The sequence below is a fragment of the Aulostomus chinensis genome, chromosome 9 (genome assembly GCF_037954235.1).
Source record: "Aulostomus chinensis isolate RoL2024-O1b breed Wild chromosome 9, RoL_Achi_v1.0, whole genome shotgun sequence".
NCBI classification, from domain to species: Eukaryota; Metazoa; Chordata; class Actinopteri; order Syngnathiformes; family Aulostomidae; genus Aulostomus; species Aulostomus chinensis.
Genome location: NC_141328.1, coordinates 10,174,800 through 10,202,121, shown reverse-complemented (window position 1 = coordinate 10,202,121; position 27,322 = coordinate 10,174,800). Strand labels below are relative to the sequence as shown.

Sequence of the window (27,322 nt, the reverse complement as noted above, 5' to 3'; positions counted from 1 at the left end):
CTGAAGATTTTGGGTTAATTCAAGGCCAAGCTGGCGTCCAAACTGCATGTTCAAACAAGACTGCTGTATTTATGTATGGCAGAGACAATCCAGTGCATGATGATGCGGTGCAGTATCATTTTAGCTCCTCTAAACAAACTGATTAGAGTGCAGGAGAGGTAAGAGCTAGAGTTTCAGCTCATTGTCCTTTCTGCTGCTGCATCACTGTCAGGTGCCCCATCACCTGTCTCCTCACCGTCACTTTCGCTTATTTTCAGCCATAATAATAAACAAAGAAACCTGAATCGTGGTGGCTCTTTGTGCTTTATGATGATGTCAGAGCCACTGTCGTCATATTAGCTCCGGGCGCTGCCCAAACAAGCTGCTTTGTTAAATGAGAGGCATTCAAAGTAAAACTGGGCTGTTGCGTAACCGACGTACCGAGCTGAAGGTTGATAGGTAAGCAATCGTGTTTATCCGCTCGTGAGAGGAAAAAACATGAGAGGGAGGGAGGAATGTGGAGTGATGGAGCGATCGGAGGGGGCGTCTTCTTACTAACTCATGACTAGAGAGCTGGCGGTGGTACACGCAGGCTGAACCTCTCTGTGTGTCGACAAATTACGATTCACCTTTACCAACGGGAGCTGTGTTATTGTTAGAATAGAGGTGCTTTACTTTCCAGATGATCAGTATGTCCTAGCCCTTGTCCTGCCGCAGAGGACGCCATCGGACGGAGAGGGACCACGCAGACCTGCAGGTATGTTCGTTGCCAGGATGGACTTGAATATTTTTGCTGGAGTGGTGTTGACTATGCGGTGGTACTTCTTTGCGCAGTGATCTACCGTGAAGACGGTGCCTCTAGTACCTGCGCGGTAACATCGGTCCCCAACGTCAATTAACACATCGGAATGTTACTGTACTGCCTTGACTTTTACTTGCAACTACTGAAGTTACTTTGCGTGCATTAGTGGTTGCAAAAACAGCTTCCTCAGACATCTTCAGGACAAAGCCACGGTCGCTATGGTAACGTTAACGTGACGAGGTTGCATCAAATTTAGAAGGGACGGAGGAAAGCCTTCTAACTTGTGCTGCACGATTCGTTGAAAAAGTAATTTTGGCATTATTGTTTACAACATTATAACGATATATTAACGATGTAGTAAGCATAGTATATTGTGTATTTACTTGGTTATCAAGAAAAATGCCCCAAAAAAACATGATAATTTTTTAATTGTTTATTTCTTTTTAAAAATATAAACTTAAACTCAAAAATACACATCTGTACAGTACCTTTTTCAAAATAGTTTTTTATACTAAAATTAAACATGTGACAATAAAGATACAGCAATTTTGCAACATTTGCCCAGTACTGTTCCAAATAATAATGGCAGGTTTGTTTGTTTGTTTTTGTAAAAAAAAATGCACAGGCTGACATACAAGTCAAACTTCTTAGAGCAGTGCCTTAAAGTTCCCCTCCAGTCAGATGTGTTTCTCTTATTTTCATTGTGTAGAAATATGCAGAGTTTGAAATTGGAAGGATGTCCTTATCTATTGGTGAAAATATGAATTTTCTGAATAATAATGAATAATCTGATTTCAAGAGGCAGATCAATAAGCATGATTTGTGACATCACAAGTCTTTTGGAAGCTGATCTTGGTCCAAAATTTTCAAGGAAAATGTGGAACTTAGAAGCCTCCAATGCACAAACAATGTGAATGGTCTTTATGGGGAATGAGGAGGCATATTGTGTCCTGCAGTTGATGATGTGAAAGAAGAATATTGGTAGTTTCACATAATCTGGAATTTAAATGAGGGAGAAAAGTATGTCTTTAGGAGTTTAATGTGTTAATTATAGTTCTGCTTCCTTTCAAACAATGCCAATTATAAGAGGTTTTTTTTGTACCTTAATGCATGTGTGAGATAATAGTTATCACAAAAGCGCTGCTAGGAAGTGTGGCCCTCTGGTATCTGAAGACTGGCTGGTTCGATCCTCTCTTTCCCTAGAGACTTTGTAGAAGTGTCCATGACAGCTAGATACAGAGGAATAGGTTTGCATCTTGCAGGACAGCTTTCGCTGTCAGTGTGTGTTTACTTAACATTTTCTCATAGGTTGTTATAATTAGGGCCTGAGCCAGAAGGTACTTCAGGCGAAGACCCTATTGAGTTTTTATAATTGTTTTTTTTTAATCAATTCAAGCAGCACTGTGGTGTATTTTTAGTTGAAACATACGCTGTAAACATCATTGATAGCAAACTGCCTGATATGATAAAAATTGAATTTGGACTGGCGAGGTACTCTGCTAGCTTATGTTGTTTTCATGTACGATAGAGGCTAGCTCAGAATGGCCTACATCATGGCAGATGTTAAAAGAGAAAGAGTTTTGGAGGAAGGTACGAAGAGGAGAATGAGAGCCTTCTGTATACTTTGCTGCCTTCAAATGGGGTGTTCATTATGTTCATGAGATGGCCCCCATTTTGGAGTTTTCACTAGCTCGGAAATTTGCTGAAAGCTGAGAATTCAGGAGTCATGTCTATGAATTCCCTTGTCATGAATGCGACCTCACAATTTCTATTTAAAGGCAGCCTTCTAGTCCCTCTGTTAGTATTAAACTACACTCTGAGCCAGGTCCCGTGTACAGCTGACCTGGCTACAATCCCGTGTTGGCCACTCTTGTATATCAGGTTTTTTCTTGCCTCCATCCACTTTACTGGCTGCCACCTGTTTTGAAAAATGGTGTTTGAATATCCGTGCCAAAAACAAAACCCCAACAGTCATATGTCACAATATTTATTTTACATTCTTTTGTTCCTCCTTGGTTCAAATTTTAATCCTTATGTACACTTTTCTTGCAAATCAGGACTTTACAACTATTTCTATTCAATTCCTACTCACGTTAGTCAGATCAAAGCATAAAACTAGGCAGTACTGATTAAAAAAGAAAAAAGATTATGTCAATGCATCTCCCATCTGTCACTTCAGGTGTTTCCAGAAACATTTTTTTTTAATTTTGTTGTAAAATGAAAATGTTTGCAACAGGGCTGTCATGGTGAAAATAGTCTTGCAAAACCAAACACTGACAGGACCAGTCATGTCACCACCATCTTAGCAATCAGTTACCCCAGGCTTCCAGATGCGTAGTCATTGTGTGTCTTGATCTCAGTTTCACAAACACATCACTGGGAAATTCCAAAGTAGTTTCGTTTGCCACATACAGGACACTTAAAGGAGTAAAGGTACAAAATTCACCAAACAACCTAAGAAACGGGAAAGGTTTGACTACCAAAAAGTGAGTGCTTTAGTCAACACAAAGTAGAGTCTTATTTCTCCATCTGGTCAATGCTGGCAGGTGCACAACCTGTTGTGTTTGTGTGTTTATTCATGAGGATTGTCCAACCTCCACATGTAGCAGCAGATACCCTCGGACAGACCGGGATTCACATGTTCCTTATCAGGATTCATTCAAACACATACCGAGGAAAAGGCAAAAGAAAGGAAACCCCAGCAATGCACCTCTCAGCAGGAGCACACAGACAGAGTTTTCCAAAAGTGCTATGGGATGTTATGCAGAGTTCTTCCAGATGACTGCAATTCAAAAGAATAACAGCACACCCTTTTCTACGGACAAGACAAAAAGGCTTCATCTATTTCCAAAGCAGCTCAGGAAAGATTTACTGACAGCTTTGATGACGCTTTCATGTCGAAGTGAAGAGTTCAAGGGTGTACCAGAACACAAGATAACCCATGCCAACATTTCTTAGTATTAAGTTGCGCCTAAATTGCGTACTTTAATGGCTTATTGTGTAAAAAAGTGTAATCATTGAATCATTTTTTAGGCCAGACGCATTTAACTGGCAGGATAGTTAAATAATACCTTCCAGTAGACACAACAACCATTCCAGAACAAGTAGTTCTCAACTGTCAGAACATTGGAAAATAAAGCATAATTCATATGCATCATTATATCACTGGAGCACCAATCCACTGAATATTGAAGTAGACATGATCCCAACATTTTCTTTTTATAGCTCAGGATCATTTTCTCTATGGGTTGACCAAGCACTCCCGTAAATCCAATATTGCATTTTTATGAAATCTGTGTACAAGATAAGATACTGCTCTGTATTTTACATATTTGCAAAATCAATAATTTACACACAACACATCACTTAAGGCAGTCTAAATTTTATGCAACAGCTACAACAGAGCAAGACTTTTGAGTAGTAATGTGGTTAACTCCCTGTTGCAGGCTAACAGTTTATGAGTTGTGATGTGTGTTATTTATTTTCCTGAAAATGTTTTGTGGCTTGAGGTTGCTTAGCAGCTGTCTCAATCAGTCAGCAGGGTCACTGTCTTATCATAGTGGCTTCCGTGTGTGACTCCTTATCTGAACTACTTATTCCTGAATAACATGTGTAGACCATGTAAACTTTTGGGTAAAACCTTGCTCTACATTTTCCATCATGTGGCAGTAGTTATAAAATGGGTGAGCTTGTGTTGTGTGTGCAGAGGGATGTGTCTGTCTGTATGTGTGTGGTGGAGGTATTGGTGGTAGAGCCAAAGGGCAGTCTAAGGGCCTCACCCTCCAACGCTGACCTTCAGCCTTTGATCTGTGGTTTGAATGAAGGGAGAGCAGAAGTCAAAGATGTTGTGGGGCTCAGCACATTTAAGTTGTAAATCTGCTTCGACTGGTGGATCAAAAGCCACCACGATTGGTTCTGGAGCCTCCTCTCTTCATATAGCATGACCTGTCTGTGTGGCCAGTTACCTCACCAAGATTTTACACCTCCCCCAGACAGAGGAGCACCCCCAGAGAGGCATCTTTGACAGGATTTGGTTTGTCTCAAGAGCTGAATGGACTGAAGGCAAGAAGTTCGTTGACCTCTGCTGGGATATATTTTGCTTTATGTATTAGAATAATTAATATAAAGTGAAACTGTTCTGTGCCTGATTAGTTTAAGATAGCTATATGTAAATAAAAGAAGCAAAGAAATATTGTGAAGGTAATCCATGTTATTTCAAGGTGTGGAATTTTCAACGGTCACACCAGTGACCACCCCCACTACACACATACCATCATAACCACACATTCTCCCTCTCCCACCCCCCCTTACTGTGTTTCTTTAGCTGTCTCACACACACACACACAAATTCATATACAGTGCTTCACAGTCTTGTGTCGCTCTGCCACATAACGCAGTACAAACAAGTTATACATCTGTATGGCGAGCAGTAATACTTAACTGCTCTGTTGAACTGAGGAACCATTGCTCTCCACTGGTTTATTCCTGTCTCTTCCACTATATCCTCTCCATTTCAGTCTCCCTCCATATTTACTACTCCTCTCATCAACCTTGCCATTTTTACTGCAGAAATTTCTTAAATTGTGCCTTGAAATCATATTTCATCATAAATTTCTTGTGTTCTTTCACAAAGTTTTGAATCTTATAAATGTTCTTCTCTACTCACCAGCTCCCCTTTTCAGATGAGGGCCTCTGGCAATGACTTCTGATCCTGCACATTAAGGCAACACTTTGATATGGGAAAGTTTGGATCATCAACTCAGGTCAGAGTCACAGCTTTTGTGATTTTACACACACACACACACACACACACACACACACACACACACACACACACACACACACACACACACACACACACATACACACACACACACAGGTTGTGTCCCTTGTAGCACTCTCAATCCTCAAAAAGCTTGCTTCTGTTTTGTTTGTGCAACCTAACAATATTTGTTAGGTTTTGTCAGGGTCCTTTGCACTTCTTTAATTTAAATGGCACAATTAATATGCTATCAATCATTTTAAATTATTCATGCTGTTAATAATGACGTCAATATTGTTTTATTGCCCAAACTAGCTGAAACAACATTAGAGTTGGGGATGAGAAAAAAAAATTAAATAAATCCCAGCCTTACATAGATAAAAACAACTTAATTCAGGAAATATGCCACAAATGCTTTGAAGAATTTAGCTTTCAGTAATTCAGTTTTCAATACTTGGTGGTATATTTTGATTGATAACAAAAAAACTTTAGTTTTAAATACCATGATCAAGACAAGTATACTTGGAAAAATCTTTGTTGAAAAGACACAGAGACCTCTGTCCACTAACAAATGCATGTCTGTTCTTGGAAATATTCGCTGTCCAGACTCTTGGGGGAAAAAAAGCAAAAAAAAAGACATTCACAAGGAAGAGGAAGATTTTCCCAAATACTCAGGGTTCTTAATGTAGCTACCAACATGAGCTAGTCTAATTAATACATTAGCGTAGACATGACATCACTACTGCAAAGATTAACTGATAAGTACCAGCTGCTGCAGCACTGAGTCATGTGATTGTATAACCAATGTAGGTCTATACTGTAGGCAAGGGGTTTATAGTAATCTTCAGATTGTTTCATGCTGTTCTACAATATTATCCACGGGCATTTCCTGCTTTGGAGAAAGGATGTATTGTGCAAGAGAGAGTGACGACATCAACATAACATGCACACCCCACTGGAAATGGATTACAGGATGATGTGTCCCCAGCCCTGAGGGGTTAACATGATAAAAATACTTTGACTGACTGTGCATCCATCTGCCTCCTCCACTTGGACAGTTACACAGGGATCTGCTGTCTTTTATGTGAGATTATAAACCTTAATTTGAGGACAAAAAGATGCAAGGTGTAAAGATGCAGTGTGGAGGATGCAGTTTAACAAAATACCAAACTATCTGATTACACTGGTCTGGTCTTCTTGCAATGGATGGAAGTCAAATCCAACAGCACATTTTTGCCTGCCTGATTCAAACTGCTTAGAGGAGCTGCCAATTTTCCCAAATGTACTCTGTTTGTATTATATCAATGGAAACCTAAATCATCCCAATCCAAACAAGAAAAAGCTTTTGATGTGTAAGTGTGTGTATTAAAGGCTTATGTGTTTAAAGATGAGATTAACTAGTTAATTTGTTGATTGAAAGATGGTCTTTTAGCACATTTTTTTAAACCGGTGCTACATGATCAGAGAAAGCAGCGAAAATGTTTTATTAGCTTTTTCTCAATGGTAGAAAACCTACAACACCTAAAATGCACTAGGTTTTACCCTACACTTTTAAGAGTACTGAACAAAGTACATTAGTACCATTTTACATTGAATCAATCAGTACATCTGGGTGAGATACAAGAGAGTATACATTTAAGAGAGTGAAAAGGGTGACATTATCCCTGCATCATATTAAACCCCAACACACTGTCAGACCAATGGTGAGCTCAAAATGTTGTAACGCCTTGCAAATCCTGATGCAGACAACCCTTTCTGCAATTTTTGTAAGGCAACATTTAAAGTTGGCCATGGCAACAATGCTACCTTGAGGAAAGACTTGGTCAACACAGAAGATGTCTATCAATTAAGAATGTAATGTGTTTCAGCCAGAAAGCCAAGTCCCTTGCAGCAGTAGCTAATGATATCAGTTTGCCTGGAAGTTTGGATGTATTTTTACAAATGCAATACAAATTCTGTTATCATTAAAAAAAAAAACCAAAAAACCCTAAAGGATAAAAAAAGTACAGTTAAGCATGGGTTCTGAATTCCAGGTGCAGCTACCAGTAGCGATATTGGTTCTAATGTGAACTGCACCCAATCCTACTGGGTTTAATGCCTTCTAAGATCACTCCCATGCTTCTGTAAACATTGCTGTTGCAGAACACTGTCAGTGTGTCCTGCTGGCATTGGCATGGCACACAGGCTGTTTTGATTTTGGAGCAGTGAGGATCAGATCCAACTGTCTGTGAGAGCAGGGATATAGAAAAATTGAGGGAAGCTAAACATTGTTCATAGTTTCCATTTAATTTAGTTCAATGCTTTAAACTGCAAACTCTCCTTCCATCCGTCCTTTAAGCAGTGCAAAAGTCATTTTAATGGCAAGCGTCCTCACCTTTAACCAACAAATAAACTTGTGCTATGGATACGCTGGATGTTGCTTAATTAGGCATGGTCTGGCACAACCATGGTGCATTGCTATTTTTGGGACACCAGAAAACATTTGCACCATAGAACAAGACGAAGCTGGTCTTTGGTAATGTGTGAACTGCTATTCAAATGGTGCATCAATCAGATGAGCACATGTGCAGCATTGCAATACAGTTCTTTTGATGTCCAAAAATTGGAAGACATTGGCCACCACCTTGTCACAGGCCTACTTATCCTCCAGTGGCTTCAATGGATGCCTCCTGCTTCTATCTTTGAAGATTACATGTGCTTGCGTGCCTTCTCCTGGCACAGGAGGATGTCCATTTCTTCAGATGAGAAGCGCTCACTTCTCCAGAGTTAAAATGTATGTGCCAATGAAATAGCAACACACTAGGTCTTGGTCCAACTTGGCCTTTAAAGGGAATGACATGGGACATTCTGACTGGTTTGATTGATGACCCACCTGAAACACATTTAATGAGTGATTAGTTGTCTAATGACTGCCTCTTTGCACCCCAGTGGGGGTGGTCTGTTCTCTGATAATGTGCACTCTAAATACCAAATTGAGGCTGAACATGCACCAAAAGCACAGCACACATAGCGCCATTCCCCAACTGCCTGGCACCATAGTAGCTTAAGTACAGTCAGTACTCTCGGTAACTCCTCCTGGAACCATCACCTTATCGTGGTGGAGGAGTTTGAGTGCCCTAATGACCCTAGGAGCTATGCTGTCTGGGGCATTTTGCCCCTGGTAGGGTCACCCAAGGCAGACTGGTCCTAGGCGCAGGGCCAGACAAAGAACGGTTCAACAGACCCTTCGTGGAAGTTAAAAAAATGAGTTTGTGTACCCAGCCCGGAGGGGCACCAGGCCCATACCCCTAACCTGGGGTATGAAGGGAGGAGCTGAGCTGTCAACTGATCACCATCTGGTGGTGAGATGGATCAGGTGGCAGGGGAAGATGCAGCGCAGACCTGGCAGGCCCAAATGAGTAGTGAGGGTTTGCTGGGAAAGCCTGTCAGAAGAACCTGTCAGAATGATCTTCAACTCCCACCTCTGGCAGAGCTTTGACCACATCCTGGGGTTAGTGGGGGACATTGAGTCTGAATGGGCCATGTTCCGCTCTGTGTTGAGGCGGCTGTTGTGAGCTGTGGCCGTAAGGCTGCTGGGGCCGGTTGTGGTGGTAATCCCTGAACCTGCTGGTGGACACCAGTGGTGAGGGGAGCCATCAGGCTGAAGAAGGAGGCTTAAAGGGCATGGTTGCCCTGTGGGTCTCCACAGGCAGGAGGAGCAGTGTGGTTTTCATCCCGGCCGTGGAACTGTGGATCAGCTCTTCACTCTTGCTAGGGTGCTGGAGGGGGCGTGGGAGTTTGCCCAACCAGACCACATGGGTTTTGTGGTTCTGGAGAAGGCTTATGACCGTGTTCCCAGGGGCACCCTGTGGGGGGTAATCTGGGAGTATGAGGTGGATGGCCCCTGACAAAGGGCCGCTCAGTCTTTCAACCAGAGGAGTGAGAGTCTGGTCCGCGTTGCCGGCAGTAAGTCGGACTTTTTCAAGGTGAGGGTTAGACTCCGCCAAGGCTACCCTTTGTCACGGGTTCTGTTCATAACTTTTATGGACAGAATTTCTCGGTGCAGCCGGGTGGTGGAGGGGGTCAGGTTTGGTGGCAGGAGGATGTCATCTCTGATGTTGTCCTTTTAACTCCATCAGACCACAGTTCGCAGCCGAATGTGAAGTGGCTGGGATGAGAATCAGCACTGCCAAGTCTGAGGCCATGGTTCTCAGCCGGAAAAAGGTGGCCTGCCCACTCCATGTCGGGGGGGAGGTCCTGCCTCAAGTGGAGGAGTTTAAGTATCTCTTGTTCACGAGTGAGGGTAGGATGGAGCGGGAGATTGACAGGCGGACTGGGGTGGCATCTACAGTGATGCGGATGCTAAACCAGTCTGTTGTGGTGAAGAGAGAGCTTCGCCAAAAGGTGAGGCTCTTGATTTACTTGTCAATCTACATTCCAGCCCTCACCTATGGTCATGAGCTTTGGGTAATGACCGAAAGAATAAGATCATGAGTACAAGCAGTCGAAATGAGTTTCCTCCACAGGGTGGCTGGACTCATCCTTAGAGATAGGGTGAGAAGCTCAGTCATTTGGGAGGGACTCAGAGTAGAGCCGCTGCTCCTCCATGTCGAGAGGAGTCAGTTGAGGTGGTTCGGGCATCTGGTGAGGATGCCTCCTGGACGCCTTCCTCGGTCTGCCCCTGCAACCTGGACCAACCGGATTAGCGGAGGATGACAACAACAACTCTCAGATATAATATTTAATTTGATGTATAAATTGTTGCCCATATTGATTTGGCTTCTCATACTGTAGATTCTCACAGGATAGAAGACACGTAGGAAAAGGAAGTGAGACCAACATGGAGGATGGGATTAATAATTTGGATATCTTAACACTTTTTGACCACAAAAAAAGGAATTTGTGAAACTAAACTGTTGGACATCCCCTTGCACTAATTCAAAAAAGTTTGCCACCATAAAAGCTCTCGCTAAAGTTTTGATTCTCATCTTCATTTTGAGGTTCTCACACAAACACTTATGGTTGATGCATGCTGGATAACTTAGGTTCAAGATAGCTCTGTGTGTTAATAGCCATTTCTCAAAAGGCACGTTTATTTTTGTCTGTCAGAGATTAGCTAGCCTCACAAGAAAAGTGAAACTAAGTAGATATGTGTGTATCTGTGCATGGACCTTATAACCACTTTGTCTTATAATGTAATTCCTTTGAAATACTTTATCCCAGAAATTCTATCTCATATTTTTGTCAGTTGCTATAAGCTAGTTTTGCCACTACTTCTGTCAGTTATAATCGATCATGATACCTTGGATCGACACAAGGGCACATAAAGCCTTTCTTACCTCAACTTTCTTACTGCCTCTTTTTCTTCTTATCGCTCTATCTTTCTACTCACTGCTCCTTTTCTTTGTTTCCTGAGGAGCGTGCTTTTTTTTTTTTTTTTTTTTTTTTTTTTGCTGGGTTGAGACAACACCAGTTAAATTGGGGACCAGAGGACAAGAGAAGGAAAAACAAGGATTAAGAGGTTGAATTGGCCAGCATCCAACTAGACTGAAAGCAGAAGAGGTAGCTGAGACAGAAAGGAAAATAAACATTCAAGCTACTGTCATTGGGTGGAGATTTAGGTATAGTACTATTTATATAACTGCACCAATTTTCTATAAAGCTGCTCAAGAATAGCACTTTGTTGACAAGATGGTTTTAAAAAGAAGTTTGCTAGTCTATTTTTCTCATGTACCTATGGAATGTTCGGTGACCTCCTGCTTGATGACTGCCCCTATGCATGCTCACACATTTCTTTCCAAAGACGCACAGATTACTCACATAGCCATGCTACAAGTGTTCATGAGCATGAAATTTACATGCCAACCGTTGAGTGCAGCTGCAGTTATTCCTCAGAGAACAAATAACAGCTGTGAATGAGGCCGAGTTGAGTCATAAACTAAAATGTATTCTGCAGGCACTGATTTCTGTTTTGGGATTTTTCCTCCTAATGTTTCAGGCTGAAGTTTCACTATGAACCTGACTCATCTTCTTGGGGGCATCTCCCACTGTGAGTCATAGATAGAGGCCAATGTGAACATGAGAGTTATATGTAAGTCACAGGCAAAATAGTGTCCGGAATAGGGTGTTTTAATAAGAGGGATGCACATGTTAAGGACATCTGTTTGGCTGGATAGGATTGTGTAATCTTCAAGGAAGAGCGGGGGTGGGGGTCTCCATGTCACTGGGCATCACTCGACTCTTTGCTACAGCTGTCAGCTCCTGGCATCCATGACTTAAACTGAACCAATAGAAATGTGAGTGAAGTTCTCCTGCTTGGAACAAATAACTATAGACTTCTGAAAAGTGAGCGATTGGGACTCATGGGTATGTTTGGGACTCATCCAAAGAACATAAATTGGGAGAGAGTCTTGGGAAAAAAAGTGTCCATCTGCCACTGAATGAAACCATCTGTGACTCCTTTTGGTTTTGCAAAGATCAGTGTGTATAAATTACAAGCTGAACTCTTGCCTTTTTGTTTGTCTGTGTGTGTGTCAGCATATGTGCAGTGTCTTCTGAAACCATACACCGTACTCGCCCCTTTGTGTCCTTCTGTAACATGGCGGTAAAACCCCGGGAGAGTTTTGTTGACCTGTCCTCTGAATCAGCAGAATAAGCCTGCAATTAGAACTTCTCAGCTTTTTAATAGGCTATTCCTTGGAATATTATTTTCTAACATTGATGCAATAAATACAACCAGCATCAAATATTGATGTTAAAAGGTTTTTTTGTATGGTTTGGATGAACATACATGGGTTTTGCTGTGCTGTTTACAATGACTTTTATGTCTGAGCTTGTTCAGTCTGTTTGAAGAAACTTTAAAATTCCTGTTTTTTCTGTCAACAGAAACACAGTGGAAAGATGTTATAACACTCAAGGTGTGAGGCACTGCTCACCACTCAGAGGCAGACCATGGCTTCCATATCCCTTCTTTTTTTAAGCTTCCTCATCTTCTCCCTCCACTGGTCAGATGCCCAGATCATCATCAGCGCCTCTTCCCTCTCCCCTCCAGAGCTACCTAATAATTCAGCTCAACCAACCAAGCAACCTGTCAGATTCTGGCCCTCTTTACCCCCCAGAGGACGAAGTGATGTGCCTATCAAAGTTACCATCAAGGATCAGCTGACAACCACAAATTCAGTGCAGCAGGGACAAAAAATGGCTCATCCAAGTGCACAGTTGACTCCTACTATATCAGCCTTTTCTTTTCAGAATCAAAGCAGTGGTCCAATTTTAACTCAACCAACTGTCTCCAGGCCCAGGACTGACACAGCTAGTCTTAGCAGGGCTTTTGCTACAAAAGGCTCAACTCCACCTCTGCCCACTTTACCCTCCACTGCTGTTGCTGCTCCTGGGGGTGATAAACCAACAACAGCAAGCAATCCAGAGGAGAAATCTTTTAAAGAGCCAGATGATGGTGATCGACAGTGGTGGGGGTCGGGTAGTTCTCCAACAGTCATGGAGGAACAACCTGTTCCTCTACCAACAGTTACTGATGAAATGGCTCAATATCGACCACAGGAACGGACCATGATCTCTGAAGGTTTAGCATCCACATCTGATGCTAATGCTTCACCAGTTCACAGTCAGACTTTAAAGCCCCAAGTGATTGCACTGACAACACTCAACAAAATCTCAACATCATCGCAATCAACACTGTCTCCTTTAGGAACACAGGAAACACCTCATGCTACAGTATTAAAAGGTGAGAATCTAGAATTTTGTTGATGCTTACCAGGTCCAAAGCTTTGCATACTAATCTCACAAATATGTTTTTTCAACTAATATTTAGGCAAACTTACAGCAAAGACAACCAGAGTCTCTCCAAAGCAAGATTCAGCTGCTGCTACAATACCTGAATCCACATCTACCACAGTTGGCTCCACTGCAAAACAGCCTCCATCAGGAGGACTACCAGTTGCAGACGGCATCCAGAACAGGTCGCATTCAACCAACATGACAGAGAAAATGGCAGTGATGAATACAGCTAGTACACTTACTACTACTACTACTACTACTACTACTACGACTACAGGGAAGGCTGTGAAAACATCATACAAAATAGCAAATCAACACAACAAGACTGCACCACTGGGAAGAAATACAGCTAGCCCAACTGTACAGTCAGCACAAACAAGTAAGTGAAGGTCACCTTAATTGAGAAGCTGTACCTTTTGACTGATGATTGTAAATGGAGCTGGGACATACTTACAGGAATAATTTTTAAACATGGCGGAAATGGTGACACATTTCTGTGGAAAGCAGTGTGGTAGCTGAGTGGGGAAGACACACAGAGTGAAGAAAATATGAGTTGAGTTCAGAGGGTGGGTTGAATTTGAGGGGTTAAGAATCAGAGCCATACAAAAAGTATAGACAAGAGGAAAGTAGGGTCTGAAAAAGTGACTGATTGCATGGAAGTGTGGTAGAGGAAAGGTACAGGCATAGAAATGCAGGGAGTGTGATGGTAATGAAAACCAGATGCATAGAGAGAGGGATGAAGGGAGGGGAGGAGAGGAGAGAAAAGTAGATGGAAAAGGGAAAGCATGACACATGGGGCACATGAACTGGTCTCTTAGATACCACGAGAACAACATCTTAATGACTTTGAAACATTCAGGCCCTCCTGCCCCATTTAAAGCCTTCAAGTAGACTCTTTAGCAGCTCATTGAGAGGATAAACTGTCTCCATTCATGAAAGAACCAGTTTGATACTATACTCTTATATCCATCCTCTTTTGTATATGGCCATAATTGCATTTCCTATTGGCTTGAGTAGAATTTTTTTTTTTTTAGTTCATTGCCACATGTACACTGGCCTGCAATGTAAGTAGTTTGTGTGTGTTTTAAGGAAACTCAAGGGAAGAGGTAAGTTAAGTGTATCCAGCTGTGCAGTGTGATCAGCACATCTGGAATGTGTCTCGATCTAGCTTGTAAGAGGAAAAAAATGAAGGACGGAAGTAAAACATACCTTTATACAAATAGAGAAGTGGGTCTGGGATCTTTATGCCCTGCACGCCCATATGAAGCTAAAAGCAAATTGTGTTGTTGAATCATAGGAAGGAGAAGATAAGGACAGAGCCGGGGAGTAAAATACATGTTATAGTGAGTCATTAGTCAGTGTGTCAGCTTTATGGGGGTGTTCTACAGGGTGAGGGTATACTTTAAGTCCTCCATAAGGCTGATGGTTTTAGTGTTATACAGCTGATCGTGGTGTTCATCCATCCATCAAGCTAAATGTGTGTGTGTATGCACGGGCACGTGTGTGTGCACACTTTATTTCTTTAGAAATAAAATCTAGATCAGAACCCCTAATCTTGAAGTGTGTCTTAGTTCTCCATTGGTGGCACAGTGGTGCAGTGGAGAACATGAAAGAGGGGACGAGGCTGATTGGATACTCTAAACTGACTGTAGGTGTGGCTGTGAGAGCGGATGGTTGTCTGTCTATATATGTTGGCTCTGCGATGGACTGGTGACTCGTCCAGGGTGAACCCCAGCTCTCGTCCGAAAACAGCTGGGATAGGCTCCAGCCCCCCGGTGACCCTTAACAGGATAAGCAGTAGAAAAGGAATGGATAGTTCCCCATCAGCCACTAAGACATACAATTCACACAATGCTATCACTTTTAGTATGGTATCATTTTACATGCTGGTTATCTTTACAGTTGGTTAGCTCACAAAGCATCAGTGATGAATGGTCCAATGATTGTAATGCTGCAGGGTGTTTCCTGGCAAAAAGTGGTGTGCCTTGAACAAACATGACAGAAAACGACAGCAAGAGCGAGACGCCATTTTGTCATAATGTTGTCTTGTCCATTGAAGCAGTTACATTTTAGATAATCCTGCAATACTACATTGTGACACTGCACAGTGTTATGTAACTCTTAATTACATAAGCTAAGCCAGTTAACACACACAATAACTACATTATCCAAAGCTGTTTTGCTCAGCATTTCTAATGTGTCTTTTACCATGATTAGATGGCAATGCTTGTCACTCATGTAATATTGAGATGTTTGTGTATGTCTTACACAATTAAACTTTCTTATTAAATACTAATGTCAAGATGACTGACAGTGCATTTAATTTTTAAAAAATTTTTTTGGTCTTGTATGCTGTTACAAAATGGGTGCCTGTATTTTTTATATTTTAAAGCCTGTAGTTCTCACTAATCTTATTCACACAGCCATAATTTGGTTAGATGTTTTCCTATTTAGAAATCATATTTAAACCTGCAGCAACATGTCACTGCAGATCAGATTATGTTACTATGATTATCTGAGAGGGCCAGACGGTTCTAGTTCATTATAGTGATGGTGAGCTACACCCCTCTAGTGGCTTCAAAATAGCAGGTCGTGTACCTTAGCATGGTTGCTCTGGGATAAATGGGTCAGAGGAAATTATTTTTTTTATCTGTATTTTGTCATCATACATATTTTAAAATTTGAAAACCAATTTTTTTTTCTCTCTCTGTCTCCAGGTATTTCCTCTTTGCTTCCTACCAGTGACATACCTGCTGCCCTCACAAGGTTTAGCCCCACATATCAGCCTGGTATTGGTCAGAGGAATCATTCCATTCTCCTGGGACAACCTCACCAAGCTCCTCACTCCACTTCTAATCCAACTCTCCCTCCCAGTGCCAAACCCCCCATCAATGGCACACTTCTCTACTGGGGTGACCTGAGTAGGACACTGGCTTTTGCCTGGGAGCTACATGTCTATGGATCAGCTTGCCTCTTCCTCCTCTTATTTGCTGGAGCTGCACTAGGCATCACCCTGTCCCCCAGCACAAATTGTCCTCACCGGGGGGCTCTTGCATTAGCTAATGCACTTTTGTTTCTGGCTGGAAGCCTTAGGTCAGTTCTCTTTCTTATTGACCCCTATGGAACTCGTAAAATTCTCCCTCGGCCTGCAGTTACAGCCCTCTACAACTTGCCTGTACATATGCTGGTGTGGGCACAGGCTGCCCTGGCACTGCTGGCCTTGAGGGTGGCGGGGGTAAGTGTTTTACCTTCTACTTTGGAGCGTCCTCCCCTTGTGGCTGTTTTGGCTGTGCTGCAGTGTACTCTACTGCTAGCGGCTGACCTGCTATCCCCAGCCCTCTCACCTGTGGTGCCTGTCACCCTGCAGGTCTTGTCCATTTGCTGGGGTGTGGGTCTCTGTCTAGGATTCATCTGCTATGTCTTTCCACGCATACGATGCCCTCCCATTCCTCACCCTGGAGTTGCTGAGGACATCAGGAGAAAGGCTTGGGTAGGGAGCAGGAGGACTAGGGTGATTTTGGGGCGAGTACTGGCAGTGTGTGCAGTTCTGGGAGCACTGTGCTGTGGGCTACATCTTCATGCCACCCTTTGGCTGTATGGACTTTTAGGGGACTGGATGAGCTTCAACTGGGGATGGTGGCTGGTTCACTTCTGGGCCAGGCTCCTGGAACTGGCCTGGGGGTTCTCCCTCTTACTCCTGAGTTCTTGGGTATTTTGGAAGCCTCAAAGTTGCAGAGGACGGGAGGAGGGTGGAGCAGGAGATGGCAGAGCAACAGGAGACCTGCCATCTCCAGGCCAGTCTGTAGGCTCCTCGCATAGACATACCTGCTGGTCCAAAATAGTCCAGAGCCTGAGAGGGAAGCCCTGTCGGAAGTCTGATAGTAATGGAGTTGGAGGAGGAGGTCCAGGGGAGGTCCCTAACAACTGGACTGGTCAGGAGCGTCCTGGAGCAGACATCAGCAAAAGTCTCATCAGGAACCAGAATCATGAACAAGACATTACCCAGTCACGCTCCATCAAAGACAGCAACCGGGTATCCAATCATAGGGGCCACTCTGCAGAACGTGGCATATCTGATGGTTCCACGGGTTCCCTATTGAGACTGCAGGTGGTAGGCCGGCCTCCTCAGCGCTCACTGAGTGGCAGTCTGGATCCGGATAGAGACACTTCCCTATCTCTATACGAGTTTGATCTACGGCCCCCATCTCCTATTAACCTGACCCGCAGTATTGACAATGCTCTGCACAGAGAGCATCTGCTTGAAGGTGGTAGCCTATTTCATCCTTTGAATCAAATGTCACAATCCCCCTCCCCGGGCTCAGGGGTCAGCCAGGGTCCATGGCTGCGCAGGAATAGTGATCCTCAGCTTTCTGAGAGCAGTGAGGCTGCAACAGAGTCCTCCATGCCTTTGGGGGGCAGTGTTCTCAGTAGTGTACCTAGTAGACAGGTGACTGCTCCCCCCACACCCTCCCATCAGGGCCACAGGTGGGCTGGGAGTGCGGTAGGAAGTGTCCCTTCATCAGTGTCCTGCCCTGTGTCACTCCGTCCCTCCAGAACATCAACAGGGTATCTTGGGGAGGATGGAGTGGACGACACACGGCCGTTTATCACACCAGACTCAGAGAGGGTACAGGGGATGGCTGGAAGGCCTGTTGGGTCACGGAGTTACCTGGAAGTCAGCCGTCATGATGACTCTGCCAGTGTCAGCAGTGAAATTATTGACTTATGAAACTAATCCTGACATGTGGACCAATGACAACACATCAAACACCCACTCATCAATACAATTCCTAACCGAGAATTGTGCTAAAAAGCATAACTTCAAAAGCTATTGGGAAAATTTGATCCCTGAAGTGCATAGACGTGTTATTTTTGAAAGAGGGAAAATGTCAAAAGCATCTCTGGGTGATGAACTAAAACAATATCACCTAGTTGCCTTTTACATTGTTAAAGGGTTCAATAATTTCTGGAACAGATGTAATGTTAGTGTACCTTTTACTCTGAGAGTAAAACTGGGGATATTCAGTCATAGTTCCTTAACAGAACATATACATACAAGGGAAAAACATACATTTCAGTCCTAAAAGTGGCTTTTCAGACAGTATCTGCTTGTGGCATTAAAGATCAAATTCCCATAATTTAGAAAATGTATTTAGATCAAATAAAAAAAATAGCTAAAAGAAAAAAATGTGTCCCTAAGGTCCTGTAGGTCCCATAATCTGTATTTCCTGTGTCTTCTTATCTACAACAGTGAAATTCATTGCTATCATAAACATTATTCGCTGTCTTCCATCTTTCATTTTGCTTTGTGATGTAAAGATGTGCCATGTAACTTTGATGTTCTTTTTATAAAACCATTATTTGGGTTAACTATCAATAGCGTCTCACCGGTGTCATTGTGACTCAGTTATGGATTACTACTTCTAAGCTCTAAATATGCTGCTGATGTTGCTGTTGTTGTCCAGTCTGCTTTGTACGTACAGTAAATGTGAAGCTGATTACATAAAGAGGTCGTCAGTCAACAACAGCCAGAGACACAGCTGACACAGGGATGACATGATAGTGTGCTTGCAAGTAAAATTTCTGTTGGTGCTCTCAGCTGTATTCACCTTTGAGGTTGATGCAGCTCATTCTGTTATGAACAACTGAAGCTGCTGACTGCATTTTTACTTGATTTAATTTTTAAGAATATAGTCAAGGCCCTATATCTATCAAATGCATTGATATAATGTTTAATTAAATAACACATTTGCAGGGCAGCACCACAAAAGAAAAAAACCTGGCTTGGCATGAACTCAAGACTTGACTGAACTCAATAACAAAGCACTTAACTGTATGCCTGAGCACTAGACTGAAGTATTTTACTACTCGAGGAAAGCATCTTTCAAATATATGATGTTTAAGCAACAATGTAAATACTGTATTTTTTGATGTTTCATGAATAAAGGTATATTTCAAACATAGTTCTACTTGTTACTGTGAAAGACAATCGGGAAGTATGAACTGTGCAGGCTGTTATTTTTATGACATGTAGAGCTATGGCAGGCTTTGTTAAGACCATTCTGGGCTGTGCTCAGGATTGGAATATTGATGCAGGTGTCGCTAAATGTTTAATAAATGGCCATGGGTCTGCAGGATTTTATTTTTAGTTATTAAATAATGAAGGTATGAGTTTAAAAACATACAAAACACAAGTGGAACTTGACTATTAATAACTCAACTTGGTTACCTTGAAAATATCCCAACAAGTCCCTCCTGTCTTGAATTTGACAGGTTTTCTTCCAACATTAGATATCAATAATATTTTGTGTTTATGAATGGTTACTGGAATGTTATCTTGGGAGGCTGTCATGAAAAACTGAGAGATACTTTTCAAGAATCTTCAAAGGTGGATAAACATTGTTTTGGAATAAAACCTTTGCATTTATGTCTCTGTTCAATCAATGTATCCCAGGATGACTTGTTTTCCAGTTGTCCCCAGGTGACTTTCAGTACCTTCCAGTGATGTGAAACGCTTGAAGTGTTTAATATTTCCAGAACAATGGCCTTGTGTTGTCTACATTCCAATGACTGTAACATTTCACTGTATTTGTACTTGCTGTTACCTCCCTTGCTTCATGGCCAGTCATACCTCTAGCATCCTTACTGACGTCCCCTTCACAAAACAGTACGTGCCATAGAAAAAACATTCAACGTGCCCCCTCCAGTGATCAGTCAAAGTATAGAAATTCAGCATTAGATCTGTTTATTTTGCCCACTGAACTTTTGTTCTTTTAATTCTTGAAGCATTTCATGTTTGGATCCAAATAAAAATGAGTACGTGAAATCCAATTATTGTCCGTATACCTTTAATTATTCTTAATGTTTGACATTATTATAAGGATGAGGGTTTCTATAAGGAACAGATAGCACAATTCTGAAGGATTAATAGCCAATCATTTGATATGCTGGTGTAGCAGAGGGCGTTGTGTGTTGGAAAAGGTTGCATGGGGAAGGAGGAAGTGGAAGTAACTTAAGCTCCACCTGTGCACTAAAAAAAAAAGGAGGGAAATGATAACAAAGGAGGCAGTGAAGGGAGAGTGAAGAAGCTCTACAGGTGAAGTGAGAGAAAGAGGAAAAGAAGGAAAAAAATATACAAGTGGAAAGTGGTAATTTAAGAACAGTGATTAAGCTCTGGAGGTGGATACCAAGACCCACGAAACAGGGGAATCCCAGGAGCAGGTGGACAACTCTTGCTCGGACAACCCTGGTCATTTCTGGGTTGGAGGACCTCGGTGTGGTGACACTAGCCCGTTCCAGATAAGTTTTCCCCCCTTTACTATCATCTCTCCTGGCTTCACCCGGTCTGGCCTCACAACCTCCCGATCTGACAACCCCCCTCACTCTCCTGGAACAGGAGTAGACACTTCATTCTGACCTGACCAAACAGAACCGGATTCTCTCCATCCCCCCCCCCCCCACACACACACACACCCACATACACCCGCACACCCACAACCGCACAACTTTCATGAACCTGGACTGATTTCCTCCCCCCCTCTCCTTCCCTCCTCCTGTCATACTCTGGCAGACCTGGACTTTTTTTGAACTGTTAAAAAGAGACTTTAATTAATAACCCGTATATTTATGTTGATTTATGGCCTGATTTGTTTCTAAACGAACTGTTGATATTTTGAGTTATATATTATGGTGATGTTTTGCCTGATTGATTGCTTTATTTAAATAATGTTTTGCGGGTGAATGGACTAAAAAGAACTTTGTGTTACTTAAATTGGGTTGTGGGTTTTTTTTTTATACTGGAACTGTGCAATTGATTCTATGGGGAATTTTGTAGTTTGAAACGAACTGCCGGGGTTCCTCTCCCTATGGATTATTAGGAAATAGAAATTGACTGTTGAGTCTTGGATTCTCCTGTCTGGCGCCCAACCTATATGTCCTGTTTGGAGAGGTAGTTCCATGCTACACTGGGTATTTCTGGGACTTAAGAAAAGGCATTCCAAGAAATAATGCAAAGCTTTTTACCTTTGAAACGCTCAAAAGTAAGTGCTTGAGATGACAAAGACATGTTTCCCTTCTGCATTACTTCTTCCAGAATGCAGAAAGAGTCAGCCATGTGTATTTAGCTTGAAGCTGATGGCAAATTACAACTGACAGCAGCAGTCAACAGTCAAAAAATATCTGAGTACATACTCTCAAGTGAATAAACCATATCTATTCTCAATAAAACCATCGTCATCTTCCGCTTAGTCCTTACTAGCAAGGGTCGCTGGAGCCTATCCCAGCATCTACGGACGAGAGGCAGGGTACACCCTGGACAGGTCGCCAGAGACGAACAACCATTCACACTCACATTCATACCTACGGTCAATTTAGAGTATCAATCAGCCTTGTCCCCAAATTGCATGTCTTTGGACCGTGGGAGGAAGCCAGAGTACCCAGAGAGAACCTACGCAGGAACAGGGAGAACATGCAGCCTCCACACAGAAAGATCCTGCGCCCAAGTCGGGACTCGAACCCGGAACCTTCTTACTGTGAGGCCACAGTGCTAACCACTGCACCACTGTGCAGCCCCTCAATAAAACCACAAAAACTTTTATGAGAGTGAAAAAATATACACCGCAGTAATGCAGGAAGGACAAATGTCTTTGTGAGCTCAAGATGCCTGTTTGTGAGTGCTTGAACAGGAAAAAAAAAAAGCCCAAAAAAAACCTTTTTGGGTGACATATCACTAAGCTATTATACTTTGAAGTACAGGTTGCACATTGCGTTAACTCTTAACTCTTGCTTCTAGATGGCAACAGTATAGAGCAAGTCCTTCAAAGTTCATCAAAATATGATTCAGCAATGACACAAACAAAAAATGATTAAAAGTAATCCCCTATCTATGGATCAACAGTTAAGATTATAGCTAACACACTAATATTAATAGTTGAGGACCTCATTAAAGTTCAGTACGAAACTCCAGAGTGGGATTCTTCATCCTCTGCTTGTAATCCTCATCGAACTGTTCATTCTGAGCCACAGTGAAATGGTTCTTCCAGTCACCAACTTTGCCTTAACAGACAGAAAACTCATATTTAGAATTCATAAAAAGATTGCTGATCGCTGGTTTAAGCTGATATATGATAACTGTACCTTTTCTCATGAATGGTGACACATTGTGATTCATATATTGGACATTGGAAAAGTTGGTCAGTTTGTTTTGTTTCATATTTTCAAATGTGACTTCAGTTAGAACTCTCCTCTTCTCCTCTGCTGAGGGAGACAAACCAAGGTAGGAACAGAGTCGGTCTATCTCTCGTCCACAGTCCTGCAGACATCAAAGGTACAGACAGTGACTTTAATCTAATATATTTATAGTTCACTAGTTGCCTGTTCTGGTTTTCATAAAAAGCTTGGGCTTTGTAAATGGCATAAAAGCACCCTGGATGGGTCACCAGTCCATCGCAGGGCCAACAAAAAATATAGGCAAACATCCGATTAACAGTATCCGATTAACCTAGTCCCCTCCTACATGTCTTTGGACAGTGGGAGGAAGCCGGAGTGCCCGGAGAGAATTTACATCAATTAATGTTGTATTATTAGCTAAATATGACTGCCCAGGCTGTTATCAACACGGCTGCTGAGTAGCAAGATTAGCATTGAAGAACACTCCAATTTAATGAGTTGTCCCCTTAATAACAAAATACTCATCATCCAACGAAAAGACACGTAAACACAGACACATTTCTCAACTCACCTCTATCAGATCTTCATAGAAAATAAAGTGAATTTTTGAATGTGTCTGTTTCTTCTCCCACCAGCCATTCACATGGTCATACCAGGATCCAAACACCACTGAAGACACAGGCGGAAAATCATTTAGACAGGAGTTGAAGGGGAATAAACCTCCATTACAAAAAGACTCATTTAAAATCACCCTTTCCCTCCATGAAGTTTTGAAGAAAGGTGCTCCAGTCTCCTGGTTCTGGCTGTATTACATTCATCCGGCCAAAGTGGAAGTAAGACACAGCACTGTCCTTGGCATTACGAGCCATGTAGACTACCTACACAGAGAAAACGCAATCTCTCTCTGTCACATCCTCTGGTTAAGGTGAATAATTACAGGATGTGTATTTACAGTGCGTAGCTATTACCCTGCAGTTCTGCTCCCAGAATGACTTGGGTAAAAACTGGACGGGCAGATGAGTTTTAATAAGACGAGGAGTGTTGGGGAGCTGGTCAACCACTTCCGTTCCTTTATGAAGACAAGGATTAGTGAGTGAGTGTTTGCATGCAACCCCTAACCCTGTTCATGCAGACAAAAAAGAAACTTGATTTCTCACTGTTAAACTCAAGGAACTGATAGGTGAATAAAATTAAGTGATCACATAAAACCACCTGTTGGGAAACCAGGAACGCTGATCTCCAGAAATGGCACTCTAGTGCGTAGAGGGATAGAAGTCTGACGCTCTGGACGTGTCTGCCTGAAGTATAGAAGATCCAAGATGTAAGAGACCCAAGTGGTTCCTAAGGTAAAAAAAAAAATGAATACATGAAGGCTTCTATCAAGATAGAAAGGTTATCAACATAACAAATTAAAAAGGGTGTCTTTACTGTTATGTCCTCACCTGCTTTAGGATACGTAGCTACAACAATGTCATCTGGTCTCGCTTTGAAGTTCTGTAAATTTTCCCAATTTCCAGTGAAGTATTTGGTCATGGAGACACCATGGAAGTCATACAATGTTGCTCGCGGTGGTAGCTCCATCTTGGTTAAACTCAAAGTCAATATCTAGCCAAGTCAGATAAGAGATAAACTTAAGAAAAAAGAGTAATGGATATGGCTTATCAATAGTATTTGTTCTTTTCTGAACAAAAACATGCCAATGCAGCTGAAAAAAACAGCAGGAAAAAAGGACAGATGCTGACTTACAGAGAGAAAAAAACAACAATTCAGAAGATTCAACAACATTATGTTGTAATTGGAATATATATTCCCCACCCCCATTAATAAAACACACACTGAAATAGTGAGAACAATGGTATTTATGTTTTATTGATTTGTTAAACAGTAAAGTAACAAAAACACCTATGAAACCTTTACCTTTAACCTTTGCTCTTTTATAAGTAATAAAAAACAAAACAAAATGAAAAGATTTACTGTTACCCTCCCTTTCTGGTCCACTCTCCGACTCAAATACTCTCCAGGTTGTCAAGGAGGTGTTCCTTTGTGGTTCAACTATTAATCCAGGCAGGTAAACAAACATTTATAGAATAGAATGTTATCTCTAGGTGTATGACATCAGAAAAGTGCTGTTACTGTGGTGATTATCTACACAACATAGTTAAAAAAATATTTTAAAAGTGGGAAATATTAAAGGTCAAAATCGTGTACGGCACACTTCCTCTCACCCTGCTGAGTCAGTGGCACAAGGTTTGTGTCAGGAGTATTTACAGAATACAGCCAAAATTGGGAAATATTGTTTCATTGTACAACTTCCTGCATGAAAATAGGTCCATTGGAGGGAACCGTCAGCTTTCTTGTCAAACTGTAAAAGCGACCTTTGTCAGGCCATAAGTTGAAACGATGTTGTAGTAAAAGCAGTATAAACAACCCAAAGTCGGAGCTGCACAAAATACAAAAGCCTTTTCTTACCTTGATGATCCTTCTCCACACAGAAGATTGAACAGGTCGCCACAGATTTTTGTCGTTGTTTTTTTAGGACATGTGCGGCCAATGGCCAGTGCTGTTAATGAGCTCTAACTCTCCTATACACTCCCGCTGTAACATAAGAATGCGGAAAGGCCCACAGTTCCATACCATATCGTCGCCCTCTGGAGCCTATCCCAGCAGCTTTCGGGCGAGAGGCGGTGTTCACTCTGGAAGCGAGTCACAAGTCCAGCACATGTAAACACACAGCCCGTCCTCTCACAGCTACACCGCTACGGTGAGTTTAGAGTATCCGACTATCCTCGTCCCCTCTTGATGTCTTTGGAGTGGAAGCCGGGGTATCCGGAGAGACCCCACGCAGGCACAGGGAGAACATGCAAACTCCACACAGACAGACTTGAACCCGTAACTTTCTTGCTGTGACACTACAGTGCTAACCACACAGAACATTGTATAGATCGCCACCGTGCCGCCCTCTTGAAACAGTCACCCTTTGTCCATTTTTTTTTCCTGAAACACAAAAAAAAAAAAAAAAAAATGAAGACGAAACACAATACGGACTTGATTCAGGCTAAAGAAATGTTAAAAATTACGCAGGCGCATATTTTAAGAAGGTAATATATTGGTTATGAAACTTCCAATAGTGTCATACAGCATATTTCCACATTTGAGCCCCTTTCATTTGCAGTGAATCCGAGGTTCGCTCGCGAGAAAAAAGCTGAAATTAAGGTATGTATTGTTACATTTTAATGCATTAGCCGGCACTGGCCATCTCTCATATGATAGGCTTCATTTAATCTTATTGTAATATAATAATAGATCATTAACATCAGTCAGGAAGCTGCCTTGACCGGATCACTAGGCATGTACTCGCCTCAAATTAATGTCTCAGTGTCACTCTGTCAGTGTCTGTCTTTCTTTGTGTCCCTCGAATGTGGGTCCAATATTGTTAGCTGAAGTTATGACAGCAACGTCAGTGTGGAAGACCATGAGTTGGGGGGGGGGGGGGTGGACCTTGTCCCTCTCCCTAGACATACTCTTGTGATATAGTATACTAAATATTTTGTCAAATGCAATTATAAACATACATACGTGTGTATATATATATATATATATATATATATATATATATGTGTGTGTGTGTGTGTGTGTGTGTGTGTGTGTGTGTGTGTGTGTGTGTCTTCTTTCTCGCTGGCAAATATAGTTTGTGCTTATCAATGGCTCCAGCTGGAGCCTATCCCAGTGACTTTCAGACGAGAGGCGAGGTTCACCCTGGACAGGTCACCAGTCCATCACAGAGCCAACACATATAGACAAACAACCATTCACACTCACAGCCACATCTACAGTCAGTTTAGAGTATTAATCAGCCTCGTCCCCATTTGTTTGTCTTTGGACGGTGGGAAGAAGCCGGAGTACCTGGAGAGAACCACACAGGCACAGGGAGAACATGCAAACTCCACACAGAAAGATACTTGGACTCGAACCCAGAACCTTCTTGCTGTGAGGTGACAGTGCTAACCACTGCACCACTGGGTCTTTCCTCTCCATTATGTACAAATAAAAATTGAAAATAACCAAAATTGTAACCAACAAATTGCAATACAGTACTGTGGAGTTGGAGAACTGGAGTACCCAGAGAGAACCCATGCAGGCACAGGGAGAACATGCAAACTCCACACAGGAAGACCCCATGCCCGAGCTGGGGCTCAAACCCGGAACCTTCTTGCTGTGAGGTGGCAGTGCTAACCACTGCACCACCGTGCCACCAACCCAGTCGGTTTCCCTCCATCATAAAGTAATAAAAAAATTGTTGTCTCTCTGCCAGTGGCATCAACATAGTCAGTAATCCACCATAGGCAGCGCATTGGCAAATGTGCAGTTGCGGCTGTCTGTCCAGCTGAAGGCAAGGCAAGGCAATTTTATTTGTATAGCCTGTTTTCACAAACAGTTTGTCTCAAAGGGCTTCACATGGCATCATAACAACATCCTCTGCCCTTAGACCCTCACATCGACTGAGGAAAAACTCCATAGAAAACCCTTTTAACAGGGAAAAATCTGAGAAACCTCAGGGTGAGCAACAGAGGAGGGATCCCTCACCCAGGACGGACAGACGTGCAGTAGATGTTGTTACAGACAAGAAAACAGTTTACAATGCAGAATGTGAGAAACACGGAAATGTTAATAACAGTTGAAGAAGGAAGCTTCTGGAAGGGGAGGCAGGGAGAGCAAGCCAGCTTGATGGGGGACTGGATGGCAGACTGGTTCATGGAAGGGGAGCGCAGGCCGGTGTAACAGTAGGGAATAAGAGGGGGGGGGGGGGGGGGCGATGCAGGCGGCGGTTGGGGCTC

The 27,322-nt window shown here is 42.4% G+C and overlaps 2 protein-coding genes across 3 annotated transcripts; one reads left to right on the top strand and one right to left on the bottom strand.

Moving 5' to 3' along the window:
* Nucleotides 1–330: 330 nt before the first annotated feature.
* LOC147255756 (uncharacterized) lies at nucleotides 331–21,065 on the top strand. The gene is made up of 5 exons (XM_086213688.1): nucleotides 331–736; nucleotides 5,451–5,544; nucleotides 12,408–13,266; nucleotides 13,354–13,698; nucleotides 16,037–21,065. Exons 3-5 carry the CDS (start codon nucleotides 12,474–12,476, stop codon nucleotides 18,046–18,048), a joined length of 3,150 nt encoding a protein of 1,049 aa, XP_086069814.1. The 5' UTR covers nucleotides 331–736; nucleotides 5,451–5,544; nucleotides 12,408–12,473; the 3' UTR covers nucleotides 18,049–21,065.
* LOC147255755 (cytosolic sulfotransferase 3-like) lies at nucleotides 20,845–25,473 on the bottom strand. Of its 2 annotated transcripts, XM_086213689.1 has the most exons (8): nucleotides 24,957–25,473; nucleotides 23,930–24,092; nucleotides 23,700–23,828; nucleotides 23,456–23,556; nucleotides 23,239–23,365; nucleotides 23,059–23,156; nucleotides 22,455–22,629; nucleotides 20,846–22,373 (listed from the first exon to the last, which is right to left on the bottom strand). In XM_086213689.1, exons 2-8 carry the CDS (start codon nucleotides 24,066–24,068, stop codon nucleotides 22,261–22,263), a joined length of 882 nt encoding a protein of 293 aa, XP_086069815.1. In that variant the 5' UTR covers nucleotides 24,069–24,092; nucleotides 24,957–25,473; the 3' UTR covers nucleotides 20,846–22,260. The 2 variants fall into 2 exon arrangements, with proteins under 2 accessions (XP_086069816.1, XP_086069815.1); XM_086213690.1 differs by lacking the exon at nucleotides 24,957–25,473 and having other exon boundaries at nucleotides 20,845–22,373; nucleotides 23,930–24,089.
* Nucleotides 25,474–27,322: the final 1,849 nt, after the last annotated feature.